Consider the following 15,787-nt stretch of genomic DNA (forward strand, 5'->3'; position numbering starts at 1 on the left):
GCAGTGGCGCGATCTCGGCTCACTGCAAGCTCCGCCTCCCAGGTTCAGGCCATTCTCCTGCCTCAGCCTCCGAGTAGCTGGGACTACAGGCGCCCGCCACCACGCCCGGCTAGTTTTTTGTATTTTTAGTAGAGACGGGGTTTCACCATGTTAGCCAGGATGGTCTCGATCTCCTGACCTCGTGATCCGCCCGCCTCGGCCTCCCAAAGTGCTGGGATTACAGGCTTGAGCCACCGCGCCCGGCCAGCCGAAGCTCTTAATAATAAATATTTTTTAAAATAATAATGCCATAAAAGAGTAAGGTGGCTAAATTACTTGCTGTAAACAAACTCACAATTTGAAAATAAAATTAATTTTTTGCCCATTTCAAAATACTTTAACAGGAGTTTCTGAATGTGTCTGCTAGGTCTAATTGGTATATTAAAGCCAATAATTTTTTTTTTTTTTTTGAGGCACAGTCTCGCTCTGTCTCCCAGGCTAAAGTGCAGTGGTGTGATCTTGGCTCACCGCAACATCCATCTCCCAGATTCAAGTGACTATTGTGCCTCAGCCTCCCGAGTATCTGGGATTACAAATGTGTGCCACCACACCTGGCTGATTTTTGTATTTTTAGTAGAGATGAGGTTTCACCATGTTGGCAAGGCTGGTCTGGAACAGCTGGCCTCATGTGATCCACCTGCCTCGGTCTCCCAAAGTTCCGGGATTATAGGCATGAGCCATTGTGCCCAGCCCAAGCCAACAGTTCTTATTGAGAACTTTCTACTTCTGCCATTAACTGTCATTTTATGCTTTGTATGTTGGGATCTTTGTTAGGTACAAATATATTTATAACTGTCATATTATCTTGATAGATTTACAATTTTTTCAATATAAAATGTTGTCATTTGTCAGTTAGTTACAACACTTTTGTCTTAACACCTTTATTTTCTAAGTGTAGCCACCCCAGCTCTCTTTTGGTTACTATTTGTATGAAATCTTTTCATCTATCCTTTCATTTTAAAACTATTTGTGAGTTGAGAACTAAAGAGAGTATCTTGTAGATAACATAAATTTCTCGAATCCAGGTGCGGTGGCTCATAGCTGTTTTCTCAGTACTTTGGGAGGCTGAGGTGGGCAGATTACCTGAGGTCAGGAGTTCAAGACCAGCCTGGCCAAGATGATGAAACCTCGTCTCTACTAAAAATACAAAAATTAGCCGGGTGTGGTTGCAGGTACTTGTAGTCCCAGCTACTTAGGAGGCTGAGGCAGGAGAATCACTTGAACCCAGAAGGTGAAGGTTGCAGTGAGCCAAGATCACACCACTGCACTCCAGCCTGGGCGACAGAGTGAGACTCCGTCTCAAAAAAAAAACAAACCATAATTTTATCTTCAATTTATTTTATAGTCCCTTTCTCTATTAATATTTTCTATTTGCAGCATATTTAGGATAGGTAATTTAGACTTTTTCTAGGCTTTCTAATGCCTAGGCTTCCTCTAGGACTTTTTCTGTTCATATCTGTTACTTATTCATAGGCCATATTTTCTTATTTCTTTGCATGCCTGGTATCTTATTGTTGCTGAAAACTGGACATTGTTCTACTATAATGTAAAAACCATAAAATCACATGTACTCTTATCCTTTGGGTTTTTGTTGCTGCTTACTTTAACTTGTAGTTTTGTGTTTAGTTTTCAAAATTATTATTATTATTATTATTTGAGATGGAGTCTCGCTCTGTCGCTCAGCCTGGAGTGCAGTGGCGTGATCTCGGCTCACTGCAACCTCCGTCTCTTGGGTTCAAGCAATTCCCTGCCTAAGGCTCCTGAGTAGCTGGGATTACAGGCATCTGCTACCACGCCTGGCTAATTTTTGTATTTTTAGTAGAGATGGTGTTTCATCATCTTGGCCAGGCTGACCGTGGACCCTTGACCTCATGATTAACCTGCCTCAGCCTCCCAAAGTGCTGGGATTACAGGCTAAAAGTTACTTTTTAAAAATACTGTTTTCTGTTGTGTTTGGCAATAAAAATCTGTTTCTTTAGCTTAATGTGAACTAGTGATTTGAAAGAGATTTACCTCAAACGCCTGCTCACCTCAAATGTACATTTCGTAATTCTTGCAGCTGGGTTTACACAGCCAGGAAGATTACAACTTTGCTACTTTCTTCTCTTCTTGCATGTTTGGAGATTGAGGGTAAAGCAGAGATGAGAGATTACATCTTCTTAGGTCTTTCTGAGCATCTGCCTGGCCCTTGACTGACCCTGAACATGCTTATGAGCTTCTCGATTCTTAGAAATATGTGGACAATTTTCAAAGCCCTAATCCTACAAGCACCTCACTCCTCAGTTTTTTCTCATATATACTAACTACATGACTTTTGCTTGCCCAAACTGATACTCTTTTTCCCAGGTATAGTTAATTTGTCCTTAAATATTTTTGCCACAAATTAGGTTATTGATTCTAAATTGTTTATGTTTTATGTAGGTGTTTACTGCTATTAATTTCTCTGAACAGTTTGCTGCATCTCATATGTTTGATAGGTTGTGGCTTCATTTTCATTCATTTGAAAATATTTTGGCCGGGCGCGGTGGCTCAAGCCTGTAATCCCAGCACTTTGGGAGGCCGAGGTGGGCGGATCACGAGCTCAGGAGATCGAGACCATCCTGGCTAACATGGTGAAACCCCGTCTCTACTAAAAATACAAAAAACTAGCCGGGCGAGGTGGCGGGCGCCTGTAGTCCCAGCTACTCGGAGGCTGAGGCAGGAGAATGGCCTGAACCTGGGAGGCGGAGCTTGCAGTGAGCCGAGATCGCGCCACTGCACTCCAGCCTGGGTGACACAGCGCGAGACTCCGTCTCTAAAAAAAAAAAAAAAAAAAAAAAAGAAAATATTTCAAATTTTGTCTTTTTTCTTTGACACATTAGTTACTTAGAAGTATGTTTTATTTCCACATATTTGTGAGTTTCTCAAACTTTCTGCATTTATTTATTTTTAATTTCCTTCTGGGAAAGTTAGAGAACATACTTTGGATTATGTTTATCCTTTTAATTTATTGATGTTTCCTTGCTCTATGGCCTACCATATGATCTAGCCTAAAGAATAACCTATGAGTACTTCTTTTTTTTGAGATGGAGTCTCACTCTGTCACCTGGCTAGAGTGCAGTGGCGCGATCTCGGCTCACTGCAACCTCTGCCTCCTGGGTTCAAGCTATTCTCCTGCCTCAGCCTCCCGAGTAGCTGGGATTACAGGCGCCTGCCAGCACACCTGGCTAATTTTGTATTTTTAGTAGAGACGGGGTTTCATCATCTTGGCCAGGCTGGTCTTGAACTCCCGACCTCAGGTGATCCACCTGCCTCAGCCTCCCAAACTACTGGGATTTACAGGCGTGAGCCACTGCACCCGGCCACCTATGTGTACTTCTAATCTTGAGTGATTTCTGTAGAAGGCTATTTATATTTGTTAACAGTGTTGTTCATGTGTTATATTTTCTTGCTGATATTCTGTCTATTTTTTTCTATTATTTAAGTTCGGGTATAAAAGTTTCTGATCTGACAATCTCTGCCATTGGATTTAATTATTTAACCCATTCATAGCCAGTGATATTATCAATATAGTTGGATTTACATTGACTATTATGCTTTTTTTTTTAGATGGAGTCTTGCTCTGTCGCCCAGGCTGGAGTGCAATGGCACAATTTCGGCTCACTGCAAGCTCTGCCTCCCAAGTTCATACCATTCTCCTGCCTCAGCCTCCTGAGTAGCTGGGACTACAGGTGCCTGCCACCACGCCCCGCTAGTTTTTTGTATTTTTAGTAGAGACGGGGTTTCACTGTGTTAGCCAGGATGGTCTCAATCTCCTGACCTCGTGATCTGCCTGCCTCGGCCTCCCAGAGTGTTGGGATTACAGGTGTGAACCACTGCACCCGGCTTGCTTTTTACTTTTTATTTGTTTCACGTATTTTTCTTTTTTTCTCTCTTCTTTTCTTTCTTTTTTTTTTTTTTTTTTGAGACAAAGTCTCACACTATCACCTAGGCTAGACTGCAGTGGCATGATCTCCACTCACTGCAACCTCCACCTCTTGGGTTCCAGCACGTCTCCTGCCTCAGCCCCCCGAATACTTGGGATTACAGGCACCCACCACCATGCCTGGCTAATTTTTGTATTTTTAGTAGAGATGGGGTTTCACCATGTTGGCCAGGCTGGTCTGGAACTCCTGACCTCAGGTGATCCACCCACATCAGCCTCCCAAAGTGCTGGGATTATAGGTGTGAGCCACCGTGCCCAGCATATTTTTATTCTTCCTTTCCTGCTTCCTTTTATATTAGATACGTCCCATGTAATATTTAAATTTCCATAGTAATTGTTTACATAATGCTAAAGGAATCAAGGAGCATCCAGATTTATAAAACACATTCTTAGAGACCTACAAAGGGACTTAAACAAACTCCCACACAATAATAGTGGGAGATTGTTTATGTTTTTGAAGTTACTTTTTTTTTTTTTTTTTTGAGACGGAGTCTTGCCCTGTCTCCCAGGCTGGAGTGCAATGGCTTGATCTCGGCTCACTGCAACCTCTGCCTCCTGGGTTCAAACAATTTTCCTGTCTCAGCCTCCTGAGTAACTGAGACTACAGGCGCCTGCTACCACGCTCAGCTAATTTTTTTTATTTTTAGTATAGATGGTGTTTCACTATGTTGGCCAGGCTGGTCTTGAACTCCTGACCTCGTGATCTGCCCACCTTGGCCTTCCAAAGTGCTGGGATTACAGGCATGAGCCACTGCACCCAGCTACTTTCGTATTTTCTCTAGGCCTTAAAACATATATCTTAACTTATTGTAATCTGCTTCATGTTTATGTTAACTTAATTCCAATGAGATATAAAAATATTACCTCTAGATGGTTCTTTTGCCTTGATTTAGACTGAATTTAGTTTTCATCAAAATGTATATGGTAAGCCCTAACCTGCAATGTGATTCTTTTTTTTTTTTTTTTTTTTTGTATTTTAGTAGAGATGGGGTTTCACCATGTTGGCCAGGATGGTCTTGATCTCCTAACCTCGTGATCCCCCTGCCTCGGCCTCCCAAAGTGCTGGGATTACAGGTGTGAGCTACCGTGCCTGGCAGAAAACAGCAATTTTAGAAAGTGATTAAGGTTAAGTACCTTTAGATGAGTTGGATGGAAAAGCCATGGGCACTCAATGCCAGCTTGTGAAAGCAGCTGCAGGGGCTGTACTCTGCAGAGCCACAGGGGTGGTGCTGCCTAAGACCCTGGGAGCTCACCCCTTGCATCAAAGTGGCCTAGATGTGAGACACCAAGACAAAGGAGATTATTTTGGAACTTTAAGATTTAATGACTGCCCTGCTGGGTTTTGAGAGTTTGATAGACCCGGAGCCCTTTTGCTTTGGCAAATTTCTCCCTTTTGGAACAGGAACATTTACCCAATGCCTGCACATCCATTGTACCTTGAAAGTAACTAATTTGTTTTTGATTGTACAGACTCATAGGTGGAAGAGACTGGCCTTGTCTCAGACAAGACTTTAAACTGGACTTTTGAGTTAATGCTGAAATTGGTTAAGAATTTGGGGGACTGATGTGAAGGGGTGATTGTGTTTTGAAATGTGAGAAGGGCATGAGGTTTGGGAGGGGCCGGGGCAGAATGATATTGTTTGACTCTGTATCCCCACCCAAATCTCATGTCAGATTGTAATTGTATTAATATAGGTAGGGGTCTAGTTGTGTTCTGCATATGATCACACTTAAACTTTATTTTTATTTTTTATTTTATTTTTTTTTTTTTGAGACGGAGTGTTGCTCAGTCGCCCAGGCTGGAGTGCGGTAGCGCGATCTCGGCTCACTGCAAGCTCCTCCTCCCGGGTTCTCGCCATTCTCCTGCCTCAGCCTCCCGAGTAGCTGGGACTACAGGCGCCCGCCACTACGCCCGGCTAGTTTTTTGTATTTTTAGTAGAGACGGGGTTTCACCGTGTTAGACAGGATGGTCTCGATCTCCTGACCTCGTGATCCGCCCGTCTCAGCCTCCCAAAGTGCTGGGATTACAGGCTTGAGCCACCGCGCCCGGCCAAACTTTATTTTTAAAACAAAGAAAGATCCAATTTTTAATGATAAATTATTTTGCTTCCTATTTTTTAGTTTGGAGAACCTCTAGTATATTTATAATATTTTAGAATTTATGATATCCTAATACATGAGATAATTTAAATACTTTATAATATTTCAAGTATCATTTTATCTTATTATGAAAATTGCTAATAAATTTTTTTCTGGTTATCACAAAACTATCTGAAAATGTCACATTTGCCACTTATCAAATCTTCATAGTTAATAATACTTTATCTGAATGGGGGTTTGTAATATGTATTATAATTTTTCATATTGTCTTAAATTAATTGTTTTATTATTTTATTTTATTTAAAAAAGCTAAACTTATAAAATTGGTTGTATATTAGTAGGGGAAATTGTTTAGTGATGAGAGAAAAATAATTTGCAAAATATAGAGACTAGATAATTTTTTATAATAAAAATGTTCTTTGTTTGGCCCTTACCCTTTTTTTTTGAGATGAAATTTTTGCTCTTGTTGCCCAGGCTGGAGTGCAGTGGCACAATCTTGGCTTATCACAACCTCCACCTCCCAGGTTCAAGCGATTCTCTTGCCTTGGCCTCCTGAGTAGCTGGGATTGCAGGCATGTGCCACCATGTGTGGCTAATTCTGTATTTTTAGTAGACACGGGGTTTCTCCATGTTGGTCAGGCTGGTCTTGAACTCCTGACCTCAGATGATCCACCCGCCTCGGCCTCCCAAAGTGCTGGGATTACAGGAGTGAGCCACTGTGCCCAGCTGCCCTTACCATTTTCTTTGAAAGTTGAAGTTGTGGCCGGGCGCGGTGGCTCAAGCCTGTAATCCCAGCACTTTGGGAGGCCGAGACGGGCGGATCACGAGGTCAGGAGATCGAGACCATCCTGGCGAACACGGTGAAACCCCGTCTCTACTAAAAAATACAAAAAACTAGCCGGGCGAGGCGGCGGGCGCCTGTAGTCCCAGCTACTCGGGAGGCTGAGGCAGGAGAATGGCGTAAACCCGGGGGGCGGAGCTTGCAGTGAGCTGAGATCCGGCCACTGCACTCCAGCCTGGGCGACAGAGCCAGACTCCGTCTCAAAAAAAAAAAAAAAAAAAAAAGAAAGTTGAAGTTGTAACTCTCTAATTAGAAAATATATTCATAAATGTGACTTGTAAATATTGAAATTTATGTTTGCTTTTTCTGCCTTTAGTAGAAACGTTTTCTAGCATCTATGTCTTTTCAAAATAAAGATGGAATCAGAATAGGTTGAAAACGTATTAACAAAATGATGTTGACAGAGATGATCTATCTGGTCTACCAGGGCATAAGAATTTCAAAAATCATAATCAGTAGAAAACCTCTATGTTCATTAATATTACAGAATATTGCTTGTGTTAAAATCATTTATGTTGGGCTAGCACAGTGGCTCACCCCTGTAATCCCAGCACTTTGGGAGGCTGAGGGAGGCAGATCACGAGGTCAATAGATCGAGACCATCCTGGCCAACATGGTGAAACCCCGTTTCTACTAAAAATACAAAAAAAAAAAAAAAAAAGAAATTAGCTGGGCGTGGTAGCGCGCGCCTGTAGTTCCAGCTACTCTGGAGACTGAGGCAGGAGAATCGCTTGAATCTGGGAGGCAGAGGTTGTGGTGAGCCGAGATGGCGCCACTGCACTGCAGCCTGGGTGACAGAGCAAGACTCTGTCTCAAAAAAAAAAAAAAAAAAAGTACGTTAAAAACTCTGCCTCTCATGCATTTAGTAGAGATAAAGTCAGAGGGCAGAGGCCTCCGCTGATCCTTATCAGGACACCTGAAGTACAAATGATATATTTCTGTTTTCTCTCAAACTCCGTATTGGATACAGTTACTCTGCTTCTAATCAATATTATTACAGTAATGCACAGACACGGGATCATAAAAGAACTTGCAAGCTTATATTTTGCACGTGTGTGCATGAATTTGTAGACAGCTCTGTCATCTTGGCCAGAGTGTAGTGTCACAATTATAGCTCAATCAAACCTCAAAATTCTTAGCTGTCAGCCTCCTAGTAACTGGGACTTCAGATACACACCATTACGGTGGCTAATTAAAATTGTTTTCTGTAGAAATAGGCTTTTATTATGTTGCCCAGGCAGCTTTTTTTTTTTTTGAGACGGAGTCTCCCTCTGTAACCAGGCTGGAGTGCAATGGCGCCATCTCGGCTCACTGCAACCTCCACCTCCCAGGCTCAAAGGATTCTCCTGCCTCAGCCTCCCGAGTAGCTGGGACTACAGGCGCGCGCCATCACACCCAGCCAAGTTTTCGCATTTTTGGTAGAGACGGGGTTTCACCTTGTTAGCCAGGATAGTCTTGGACTCCTGACCTCGTGATCCGCCCACCTCGGCCTCCCAGAGTGCTGGGATTGCAGGCGTGAGCCACCGCGCCAGGGCAATTCTATTTTCTTCTTTGATCTTTTGTGGTGCTTTTACAGTTTTACATCTACATATTATAAATCCAATAACAGAGAGTCATAATTGTTGCTTTTAATAGTGATAGGTTGCTTTAAAAATGAAGGGTAAAATTTAGTCAGATACTTTGGTGCTATGCAAATACACTGCTTATTTTTTAAGTTTTATTTACAATTTTTACACTCTTCAGTTAACCTTGAATACAATAACAACTGTGGGGGCTTTGTGATGATTTCTTCAGCATTTTGTCTATGTTGATTAGTATTTGGAATTCTGTAAAAAAATTTTTCCTTATTCTTTTTTCTTTTTTATTTATTTAAAGTTTTTTGTATCAGTGTAAATGCATGGGTATTTATTTTATTTGACTTGATTTATTTTAGAGGTCAGTGCTCTAATTATGCATTTGGATGCTTACATTGTTCCAGTTTGGACCATTGGAAATTCTTTCAGGCTGGCTCCCTTTGACATGGTCCCATCATTTTCAAAAATAACTTTAAAAAAAACCAAAAAACATTTTGAGGCTGAGCGTGGTGGCTCACGCCTATAATCTCAACACTTTGGGAGGCAGAAGCGGGCAGATCACCTGAGGTCAGGAGTTCAGGACCAGCCTGGCCAACGTGGTGAAACCTCGTCTCTACTAAAAATACAAAAAATTAGCCGAGCATGGTGGCGCGCTCCTGTGATCTCATCCAGCAGTGCTTTTTCTGTGATTATTTTACTCCTGTAGAGTACTACGTGCTCGCAAACCAGACCTTCCCGATAAGTCCTGCTCTTGCAAAGGAAGCAGGGTGTTCCTTCCCTGCACAGGGAGGACAAAGGAGCCAGCTGCTAACAGCAGACCCTGGGGGCTTGTTTATGTGTAAACATCTTGAAAATCCAGAAAGTCAGGGAAAGGTCAGAAAAACAACAATGTGTCTTGTGACTTAGCAACATTCCACAAACGACTGTATAAAATAAAGCAGAGGGCGCCATTGGAGGCGGCCGCCATGTTTGTCTTGTCTTGTGTTGTTGTCTTGTGTGTTCATTCCTTTGTTTAGGAACCACGCGGACCCCAACAACTCCTGCTGCCTTCTCCTTTTTCTATGGCCACTATTTGTTCCACCCTGGGAACTGAAGAGAGATGTTGGTAGGGAGAGGCTCTTCCTTCACCTCTGGCAGAAAAGGTTTGCTGGGGCCCTTCACATCGCTGACATCAGAGCTGCACTTCAATGTGGCAGCTATTGGCCATGTGTGGCGCCTTAAGTGCGATGTGCTACAAAGGTAAAATAGAGAGTTAGTTTCAAAGATTTAGTTCCAAATATTTATATGCTTTATTAATAATTACATATTTCTCACATATTAAAACGAAAATTTCTTGACATATTGGGTTAAATTGTTACAATCAATTCAACCTGTTCTTGTTTTTTTCAAGTTTGGCTACTAGAAAATTTAAAATTCACATATGGCTCACATTTTATTTCAGAGGATTACCTCCTTTCTAAAATCTCAGCCTGCCTGCTCAAAGACCAAAAGCCAGGAAGGTCATAAAATCTGAAATTTTAAAATAATTATTATAAAATTATATTTTTTCCTTTGTGAATAGCCATATATTATTTATAAATGCACATAACTTTACACACAAGTTTAAAGGCAAATACCCTCTGGGGTGGGCCTGGCTCAGCTCTGCGAGGAAGCCCTGCCTGAGAAGGCTGCAGTCTAGGCTGTCACCCTTTCTTCACTCAGCCCAGCATCTGATCACATCTTCTGTCACTCAGGGCATGAGAGGGTGGGGTTTTAAACGTTATCCAATCAGCGACGCTGGGTTGGGTACCGTCCAATCAGGCATGCAGCTGCAGCGGACAGGACGGCTTCCCGGATGTGGCGGGGTCTTTGTCTGTAGCTGCAGCTGGAGCTCCAGGTCTCTCCTTCACTGCACTGTGTACTCCGCTCCCAGAGGCCCCGCTTCTGTGGCCCTGTGACCTGCAGTTATTGGGAGATCCACAGCTAAGATGCGAGGACCCCCTGGAAGCCTAGAAATGGTGAGAGTGCCGGGGCCGACATCCCGAGAGAGGGGAAGGGGCGGGTTGTAACCGGTGGAAAGTGGCTGTGGCGGGACTTGGGCCTCCCGGCAGTCAGCTTCACAGTCTGCGTCCGGAGTTCTCCTTGCTCAGCTCGGCCTCAGTCTCCTTCAGCTATAAGATGGCGGCTGCCCTGACTGCGGGACCCCGGGCGTGCTGTCTTTTTCCTGCCTAGTGACTGGGCCCTGACCTGGAGCCCTCTCAGGGCAGCTGTGGACCCGCAGCGCCGAGTCTCACCCGGATTGTGCAGGGACCACTGGAGGTTCCCCGGGGGAGAATCCTGACTCGGGTGCGGGTTTATGAATGGGAAGAGCTTTGGTCCGTGGGGTTCCCAGTTCCTCTTTTCTTCTGTTGAAAATGTATAGGAGTCACCGTAAAAACACTAAAGTGTTTAATCAAAGAGTGATTCAAAAATTGTGGAGCAGCCAGCTGTGGTTTGTAATTTGTGGTTCATTGGCGGGGCTTGAAGGAAAGACTTATAAACAGCATGATGAAGAAAACCAAATTCAGTAATTGCTTAGGTTTAGATACATAGTTTTCTTAATTTGTAAAATAAAGGTGAAAATTTCCTGGTTATGTAATTAGCTGTTAACTGACAGTTTATAGTTGGTTAAGGCTGAATTTTGTTTCTCTCAATGTAGTAATTTACTACAAATGCACTTCAGTTAGTTTTTTTTTTTTTTTTTTTTTTTTTTTTTTAGAAGAATTTTCGCTCTTGTTGCCCAGGCTGGAGTGCAATGGGGCGATCTCGGCTCACCTCTGCCTCCTGGGTTCAAGTGATCCCCCCTGCCTCAGCCCCTTAGCCTCCCAAGTAGCTGGGATTACAGGCATGAGCCACCACGCCTGGCTAATTGTGTATTTTTAGTAGAGACGGGCTTCTCCATGTTGGTCAGGCTGGTCTCCAACTCCTGACCTCAGGTGATCCGCCCGCCACGGCCTCCCAAAGTGCTGGGATTACAGGCCTGAGCCACCGCACCTGGCCAGATATTTTTTAAAGTAGGAATCCAGAGACTAGAGACACCTCAGTCTAATATCCTGCTTTATTTATCTTCACACTCCGTGGGGAACTGATTTTCTGGTGCGTTTTTCTTTTTCTTTTTTTTTTTTTTTTTTGAGACGGAGTCTTGCTCTGTCGCCCAGGCTGGAGTGCAGTGGCCGGATCTCGGGTCACTGCAAGCTCCACCTCCCGGGTTCACGCCATTCTCCTGCCTCAGCCTCCCGAGTAGCTGGGACTACAGGCGCCCGCCACCTCGCCCAGCAAGTTTTTTGCATTTTTTTAGTAGAGACGGGGTTTCACCGTGTTCGCCAGGATGGTCTCGATCTCCTGACCTCGTGATCTGCCCGTCTCGGCCTCCCAAAGTGCTGGGATTACAGGCTTGAGCCACCGCGCCCGGCCTCTGGTGCGTTTTTCAACTGTGTCCCAAGCAGTGTCTTAAATCTAACCCCCCCTCCATCATATCTCCAGCCTCACTCTGGCTTGCAGTAAGATATTAAATTTCCAGTTCCTCCTGGCGTTCCCAAATGCCAGCTTTTCCTCCCTAAGTCATGTTATCACCTATTTGTCTTTTAGTGTACTTTTCTATACCGTATTTTAATTAATTATTGTTTGACAAAGCATTAAATGACGCTTTTAAAAAGGTTTGTTATCTGTTTGTAACTATTTCCCATGAGAAGAAAGCAAAGAATAATCCCCTGACACTGTACTGTAAAAGCTCTCTGTGCCTCTTCTCCTTGTATCTTCTCTAGGTACAGAGATCTTATCAGAATGTTTTTGGGTCAAGGTATTCCTTTGAAAACTTTATGAGGTGATGTGTTCTCAGCCACCCTTTAGTTTTTTCTGGTGGTGAGTTTCAGTACTGTCTGGGGATAAACCAAGGTATCCACTGTGGTTATGTCAGCTAAAGTGTCTAGTGAATATCAGGTCCTGGTTTATTTTCTTCCATAGGAAGATCAGGGGTCTGAAGTGTATCCTCTCAAGGGAGCAAGTGGATCCCTTGGGGCAGAGAGGAAGCTTCTCCTGCACTCTTATTTTGAAAAGGTAATCAGATGCTGGTACTGAGGGGGAAAACACAGAAATAACTTCTGCCTCCTGGATTGTCTAAGGGGGCAGAAATATAATGAAATAAATATAGTGAAAGAAAAAATAGTGTTAAAAAGCAAAAAAATTTGTGACAGAAAAAATAGTGTCCCAAAAGACCCAAAACAAACCAAACAAACAAAAACCTCACTCCAGTGAGATGGTGTAAGAACTTGCAAAGTAAAATGCCTCTGGAGCAGCCACCAAGAAATACTGCAGTGTCTCCTGAATGGGGGGTTCTTGAGCACATAAGTGAGCAGGAGTGGGTGGAAGAATCTCTCAAGTGATTGAATGGCCTGACTTGAAACACAAGTCACACACATCTGTTATTTAACCAGCACTGCCACTTCTGGATTTGTCACCTTGAAGAGATTTGTTCACTTATTTTGACCTCAGTTTTTTAGCCATAAATTTCATTATATTAGTAGTGCTTGAAAGGTAGGACAATTTTTTTTTTTTTTGAGACAGAGTTTCACTCTTGTTGCCCAGGCTGGAGTGCAGTGGCACGATCTCGGCTCACTGCAACCTCCACCTCCTGGGTTCAAGTGATTCTCCTGCCTCAGCCTCCTGAGTAGCTGGGATTACAGGTGCATGCCACCACGCCTGGCTAATTTTTGTATTTTTTAAATAGAGACAGGGTTTCACCATGTTGGCCAGGTTGGTCTCAAACTCCTGACCTCAGATGATCTGCCCGCCTCTGCCTCCCAAAGTTCTGGGATAACAGGCGTGAGCCATCACTCCCGGCCAGCAGGAAAATATTTACAAAGGGCATAGAAGAGATGGGTTTTAGAAAAAAAATTAATGTCTAATTATATATTCCATTTGTTAAAAATTCTCATTTACCTTTTTCTTTCCCAGAGTGAGTTTAAAAGTTTTCTCAGGTGTGTATTGTTTATGGTTAAGTGAATTGAAACAATTTCAAGGCTTAGATTTTAGAATGCTAGCTACTGAAGAAAAGAATAGGGAAAATCTGTATTCTGTTTTGGCTGTAGAAAATGAATACGTGTCCATGAGAAAATGTAGATAACTGGTGAGTTACATAGATTCATGAAAACATCAGTTGCTCTTTTTGCAGGGTAAATTTGTGACAGTGAATATTTCTGTTCAAATCCTGTTATCTTGATTTCTGAGTTTCATGTTAAATTTTATAAGATGAAACTTGGTACCACCTAGAAGTGTTCCCATATGACTAATTGTTCACTACATGATTTTTAATGAAAACAATAAAATAATAGATATATTTTTCTTAAAGGAGTAGATACTTTTGCTTTTCTTATTGAGGTATAAAATGTAAGTACCTTAAAATTTCCTTCCCTTATGTGAACACTGTGAGTAATTTTGCTGGATTTTTCAAACATGTAGTTTCAAAAACCAAGTGAGTAACTCTAACATGCAAATTAAAGCCTGAGTCCAGTGTCTCAGAGCTAAGGCTAATATTGAGCCTACAAAAGGTGGTTATTAAAGGACCAGCTAGTTTATTTCTGGGGATCCTCCCCTGCAGATGTCCAGCCTACTCACCTCGGCCATGGAAGAAGCCTTTCTGCTAACAGAGCCCTGGAAAGTTGGGGACCCACAGGCAAATGCAGTTAAGGTTAAGATGAAAGGGGACTGAGAGGGTCTTACTGATGATGAAGTGTTATTGTTTTGAGGCAGTTTCTAGGCTTTGGAATATCAAACAAAGTTAGGTTTATGTAAAAAAAAAAAAAAAAAATTTGAATTCCAAAGGAGTATTGCCACAGGAAAAAGTACCAACTATAAAAACTTTAAGGATTGCATAGTTTAGGCAAACAAGGGGTTTCTTTCCTAGGGAGAAGCAAACAAGATTAGAAAGAAAGTGGGAGGGGAGGCTGAGCGCGGTGGCTCAAGCCTGTAATCCCAGCATTTTGGGAGGCCGAGATGGGTGGATCACGAGGTCAGGAGATTGAGACCATCCTGGCTAACCCGGTGAAACCCCGTCTCTACTAAAAAAATACAAAAAAAAGAACTAGCCGGGCGAGGTGGCGGGCGCCTGTAGTCCCAGCTACTCGGGAGGCTGAGGCAGGAGAATGGCATAAACCCGGGAGGCGGAGCTTGCAGTGAGCTGAGATCCGGCCACGGCACTCCAGTCTGGGGGACAGAGCGAGACTCTGTCTCAAAAAAAAAAAAAAAAAAAAAGAAAGTGGGAGGGGAATGGCAAATGAAGGGTGAAAAATCAGATTTTAAATCAGAGAATGTTTTACCATGAAGTCAGCATGTTCTTAGAAGAGACATAAAATGAGGTTTTATGTTGACTCAGACTGAGAATAGTTTAAAGTTCTGGGGCCTGTGAAAAATTTTATTTAGACCACTGAAGACAAATTCAGCTGAATCTTTTAATGGGAAAAAGAAGAAAATGTGCAGAGTTCTTACTAGAACAAGGTCCCAATTCAAGCCCCACAAGAGGGTTCTTGAATTTGCTCAAGAAAAAATTCAGGGTGAGTCCACACAGTAAAGTAAAAGGGAGTTTATTGAGAAAGTAAAGGAATAAAAGAATGGCTTACTCATAAGCAGAGCAGCTCAGAGGGCTGCTGGTTGCACATTTTTATGTTTATTTCTTGATTATATGCTAAACAAGGGGTGGAATATTTATGCCTCTCAATTTTAGACCACATACAGTAACTTCCTGATGTTTTCATGGCATTTGTAAACTGTCATGACACTGGTAGGAGTGTAGCAGTGAGGGCGATCAGAGGTCACTGTCATCACATCTTGGTTTTGGTGGGTTTTATTTGACTTCTTTACTGCAACCTGTTTTATCCGCAAGGTCTTTACGACTTGTATGTTGTGCTGACCTTCTGTCCATCCTACTTAGAATGCCTAACCATTCAGGAATGCAACCCAGTCAGTCTCAGCCCTATTTTACCCAGCCCCTATTCAAAATAGATTTGCTTTGGTTCCATATGCCTCTGACATCTCCCCGTTCTTTTCCACAAGGGCATCCTTAATCCTAAGGGTTGTAGAGGGATGAAGATTCATTTTCTGTAACTACTTCATGCTGAATGGGGTGATGATATTTTTGCCTAACTAGTCAGAGTTTTCTTGACCTTGAAAAACAAAACAAAGGATCAGTGACATTTTATGCAAAGTCAAAAAATATTACTTCAGTCTTCTATTAGTTCACTCCATTCAGTTAATTCC

The 15,787-nt window shown here is 42.6% G+C and overlaps 2 protein-coding genes across 2 annotated transcripts in view; one reads left to right on the forward strand and one right to left on the reverse strand.

Annotated features, from left to right (window-relative positions):
- Positions 1–15,787, reverse strand: part of LOC112612817 (zinc finger protein 724-like) — a 518,258-nt gene that overhangs the window by 301,450 nt on the left and 201,021 nt on the right. The window lies entirely within an intron of this gene.
- LOC112612824 (zinc finger protein 714-like) overlaps positions 10,313–15,787 on the forward strand; it is an 80,490-nt gene continuing 75,015 nt past the window's right edge. The window contains 2 exon segments of the mRNA XM_025367773.1: positions 10,313–10,515; positions 12,500–12,592. Of these exon segments, the coding sequence (XP_025223558.1) occupies positions 10,486–10,515; positions 12,500–12,592 (123 nt within the window). The 5' untranslated portion in view covers positions 10,313–10,485.

The sequence above is a fragment of the Theropithecus gelada genome, chromosome 19 (genome assembly GCF_003255815.1).
Source record: "Theropithecus gelada isolate Dixy chromosome 19, Tgel_1.0, whole genome shotgun sequence".
Classification (NCBI taxonomy): domain Eukaryota; kingdom Metazoa; phylum Chordata; class Mammalia; order Primates; family Cercopithecidae; genus Theropithecus; species Theropithecus gelada.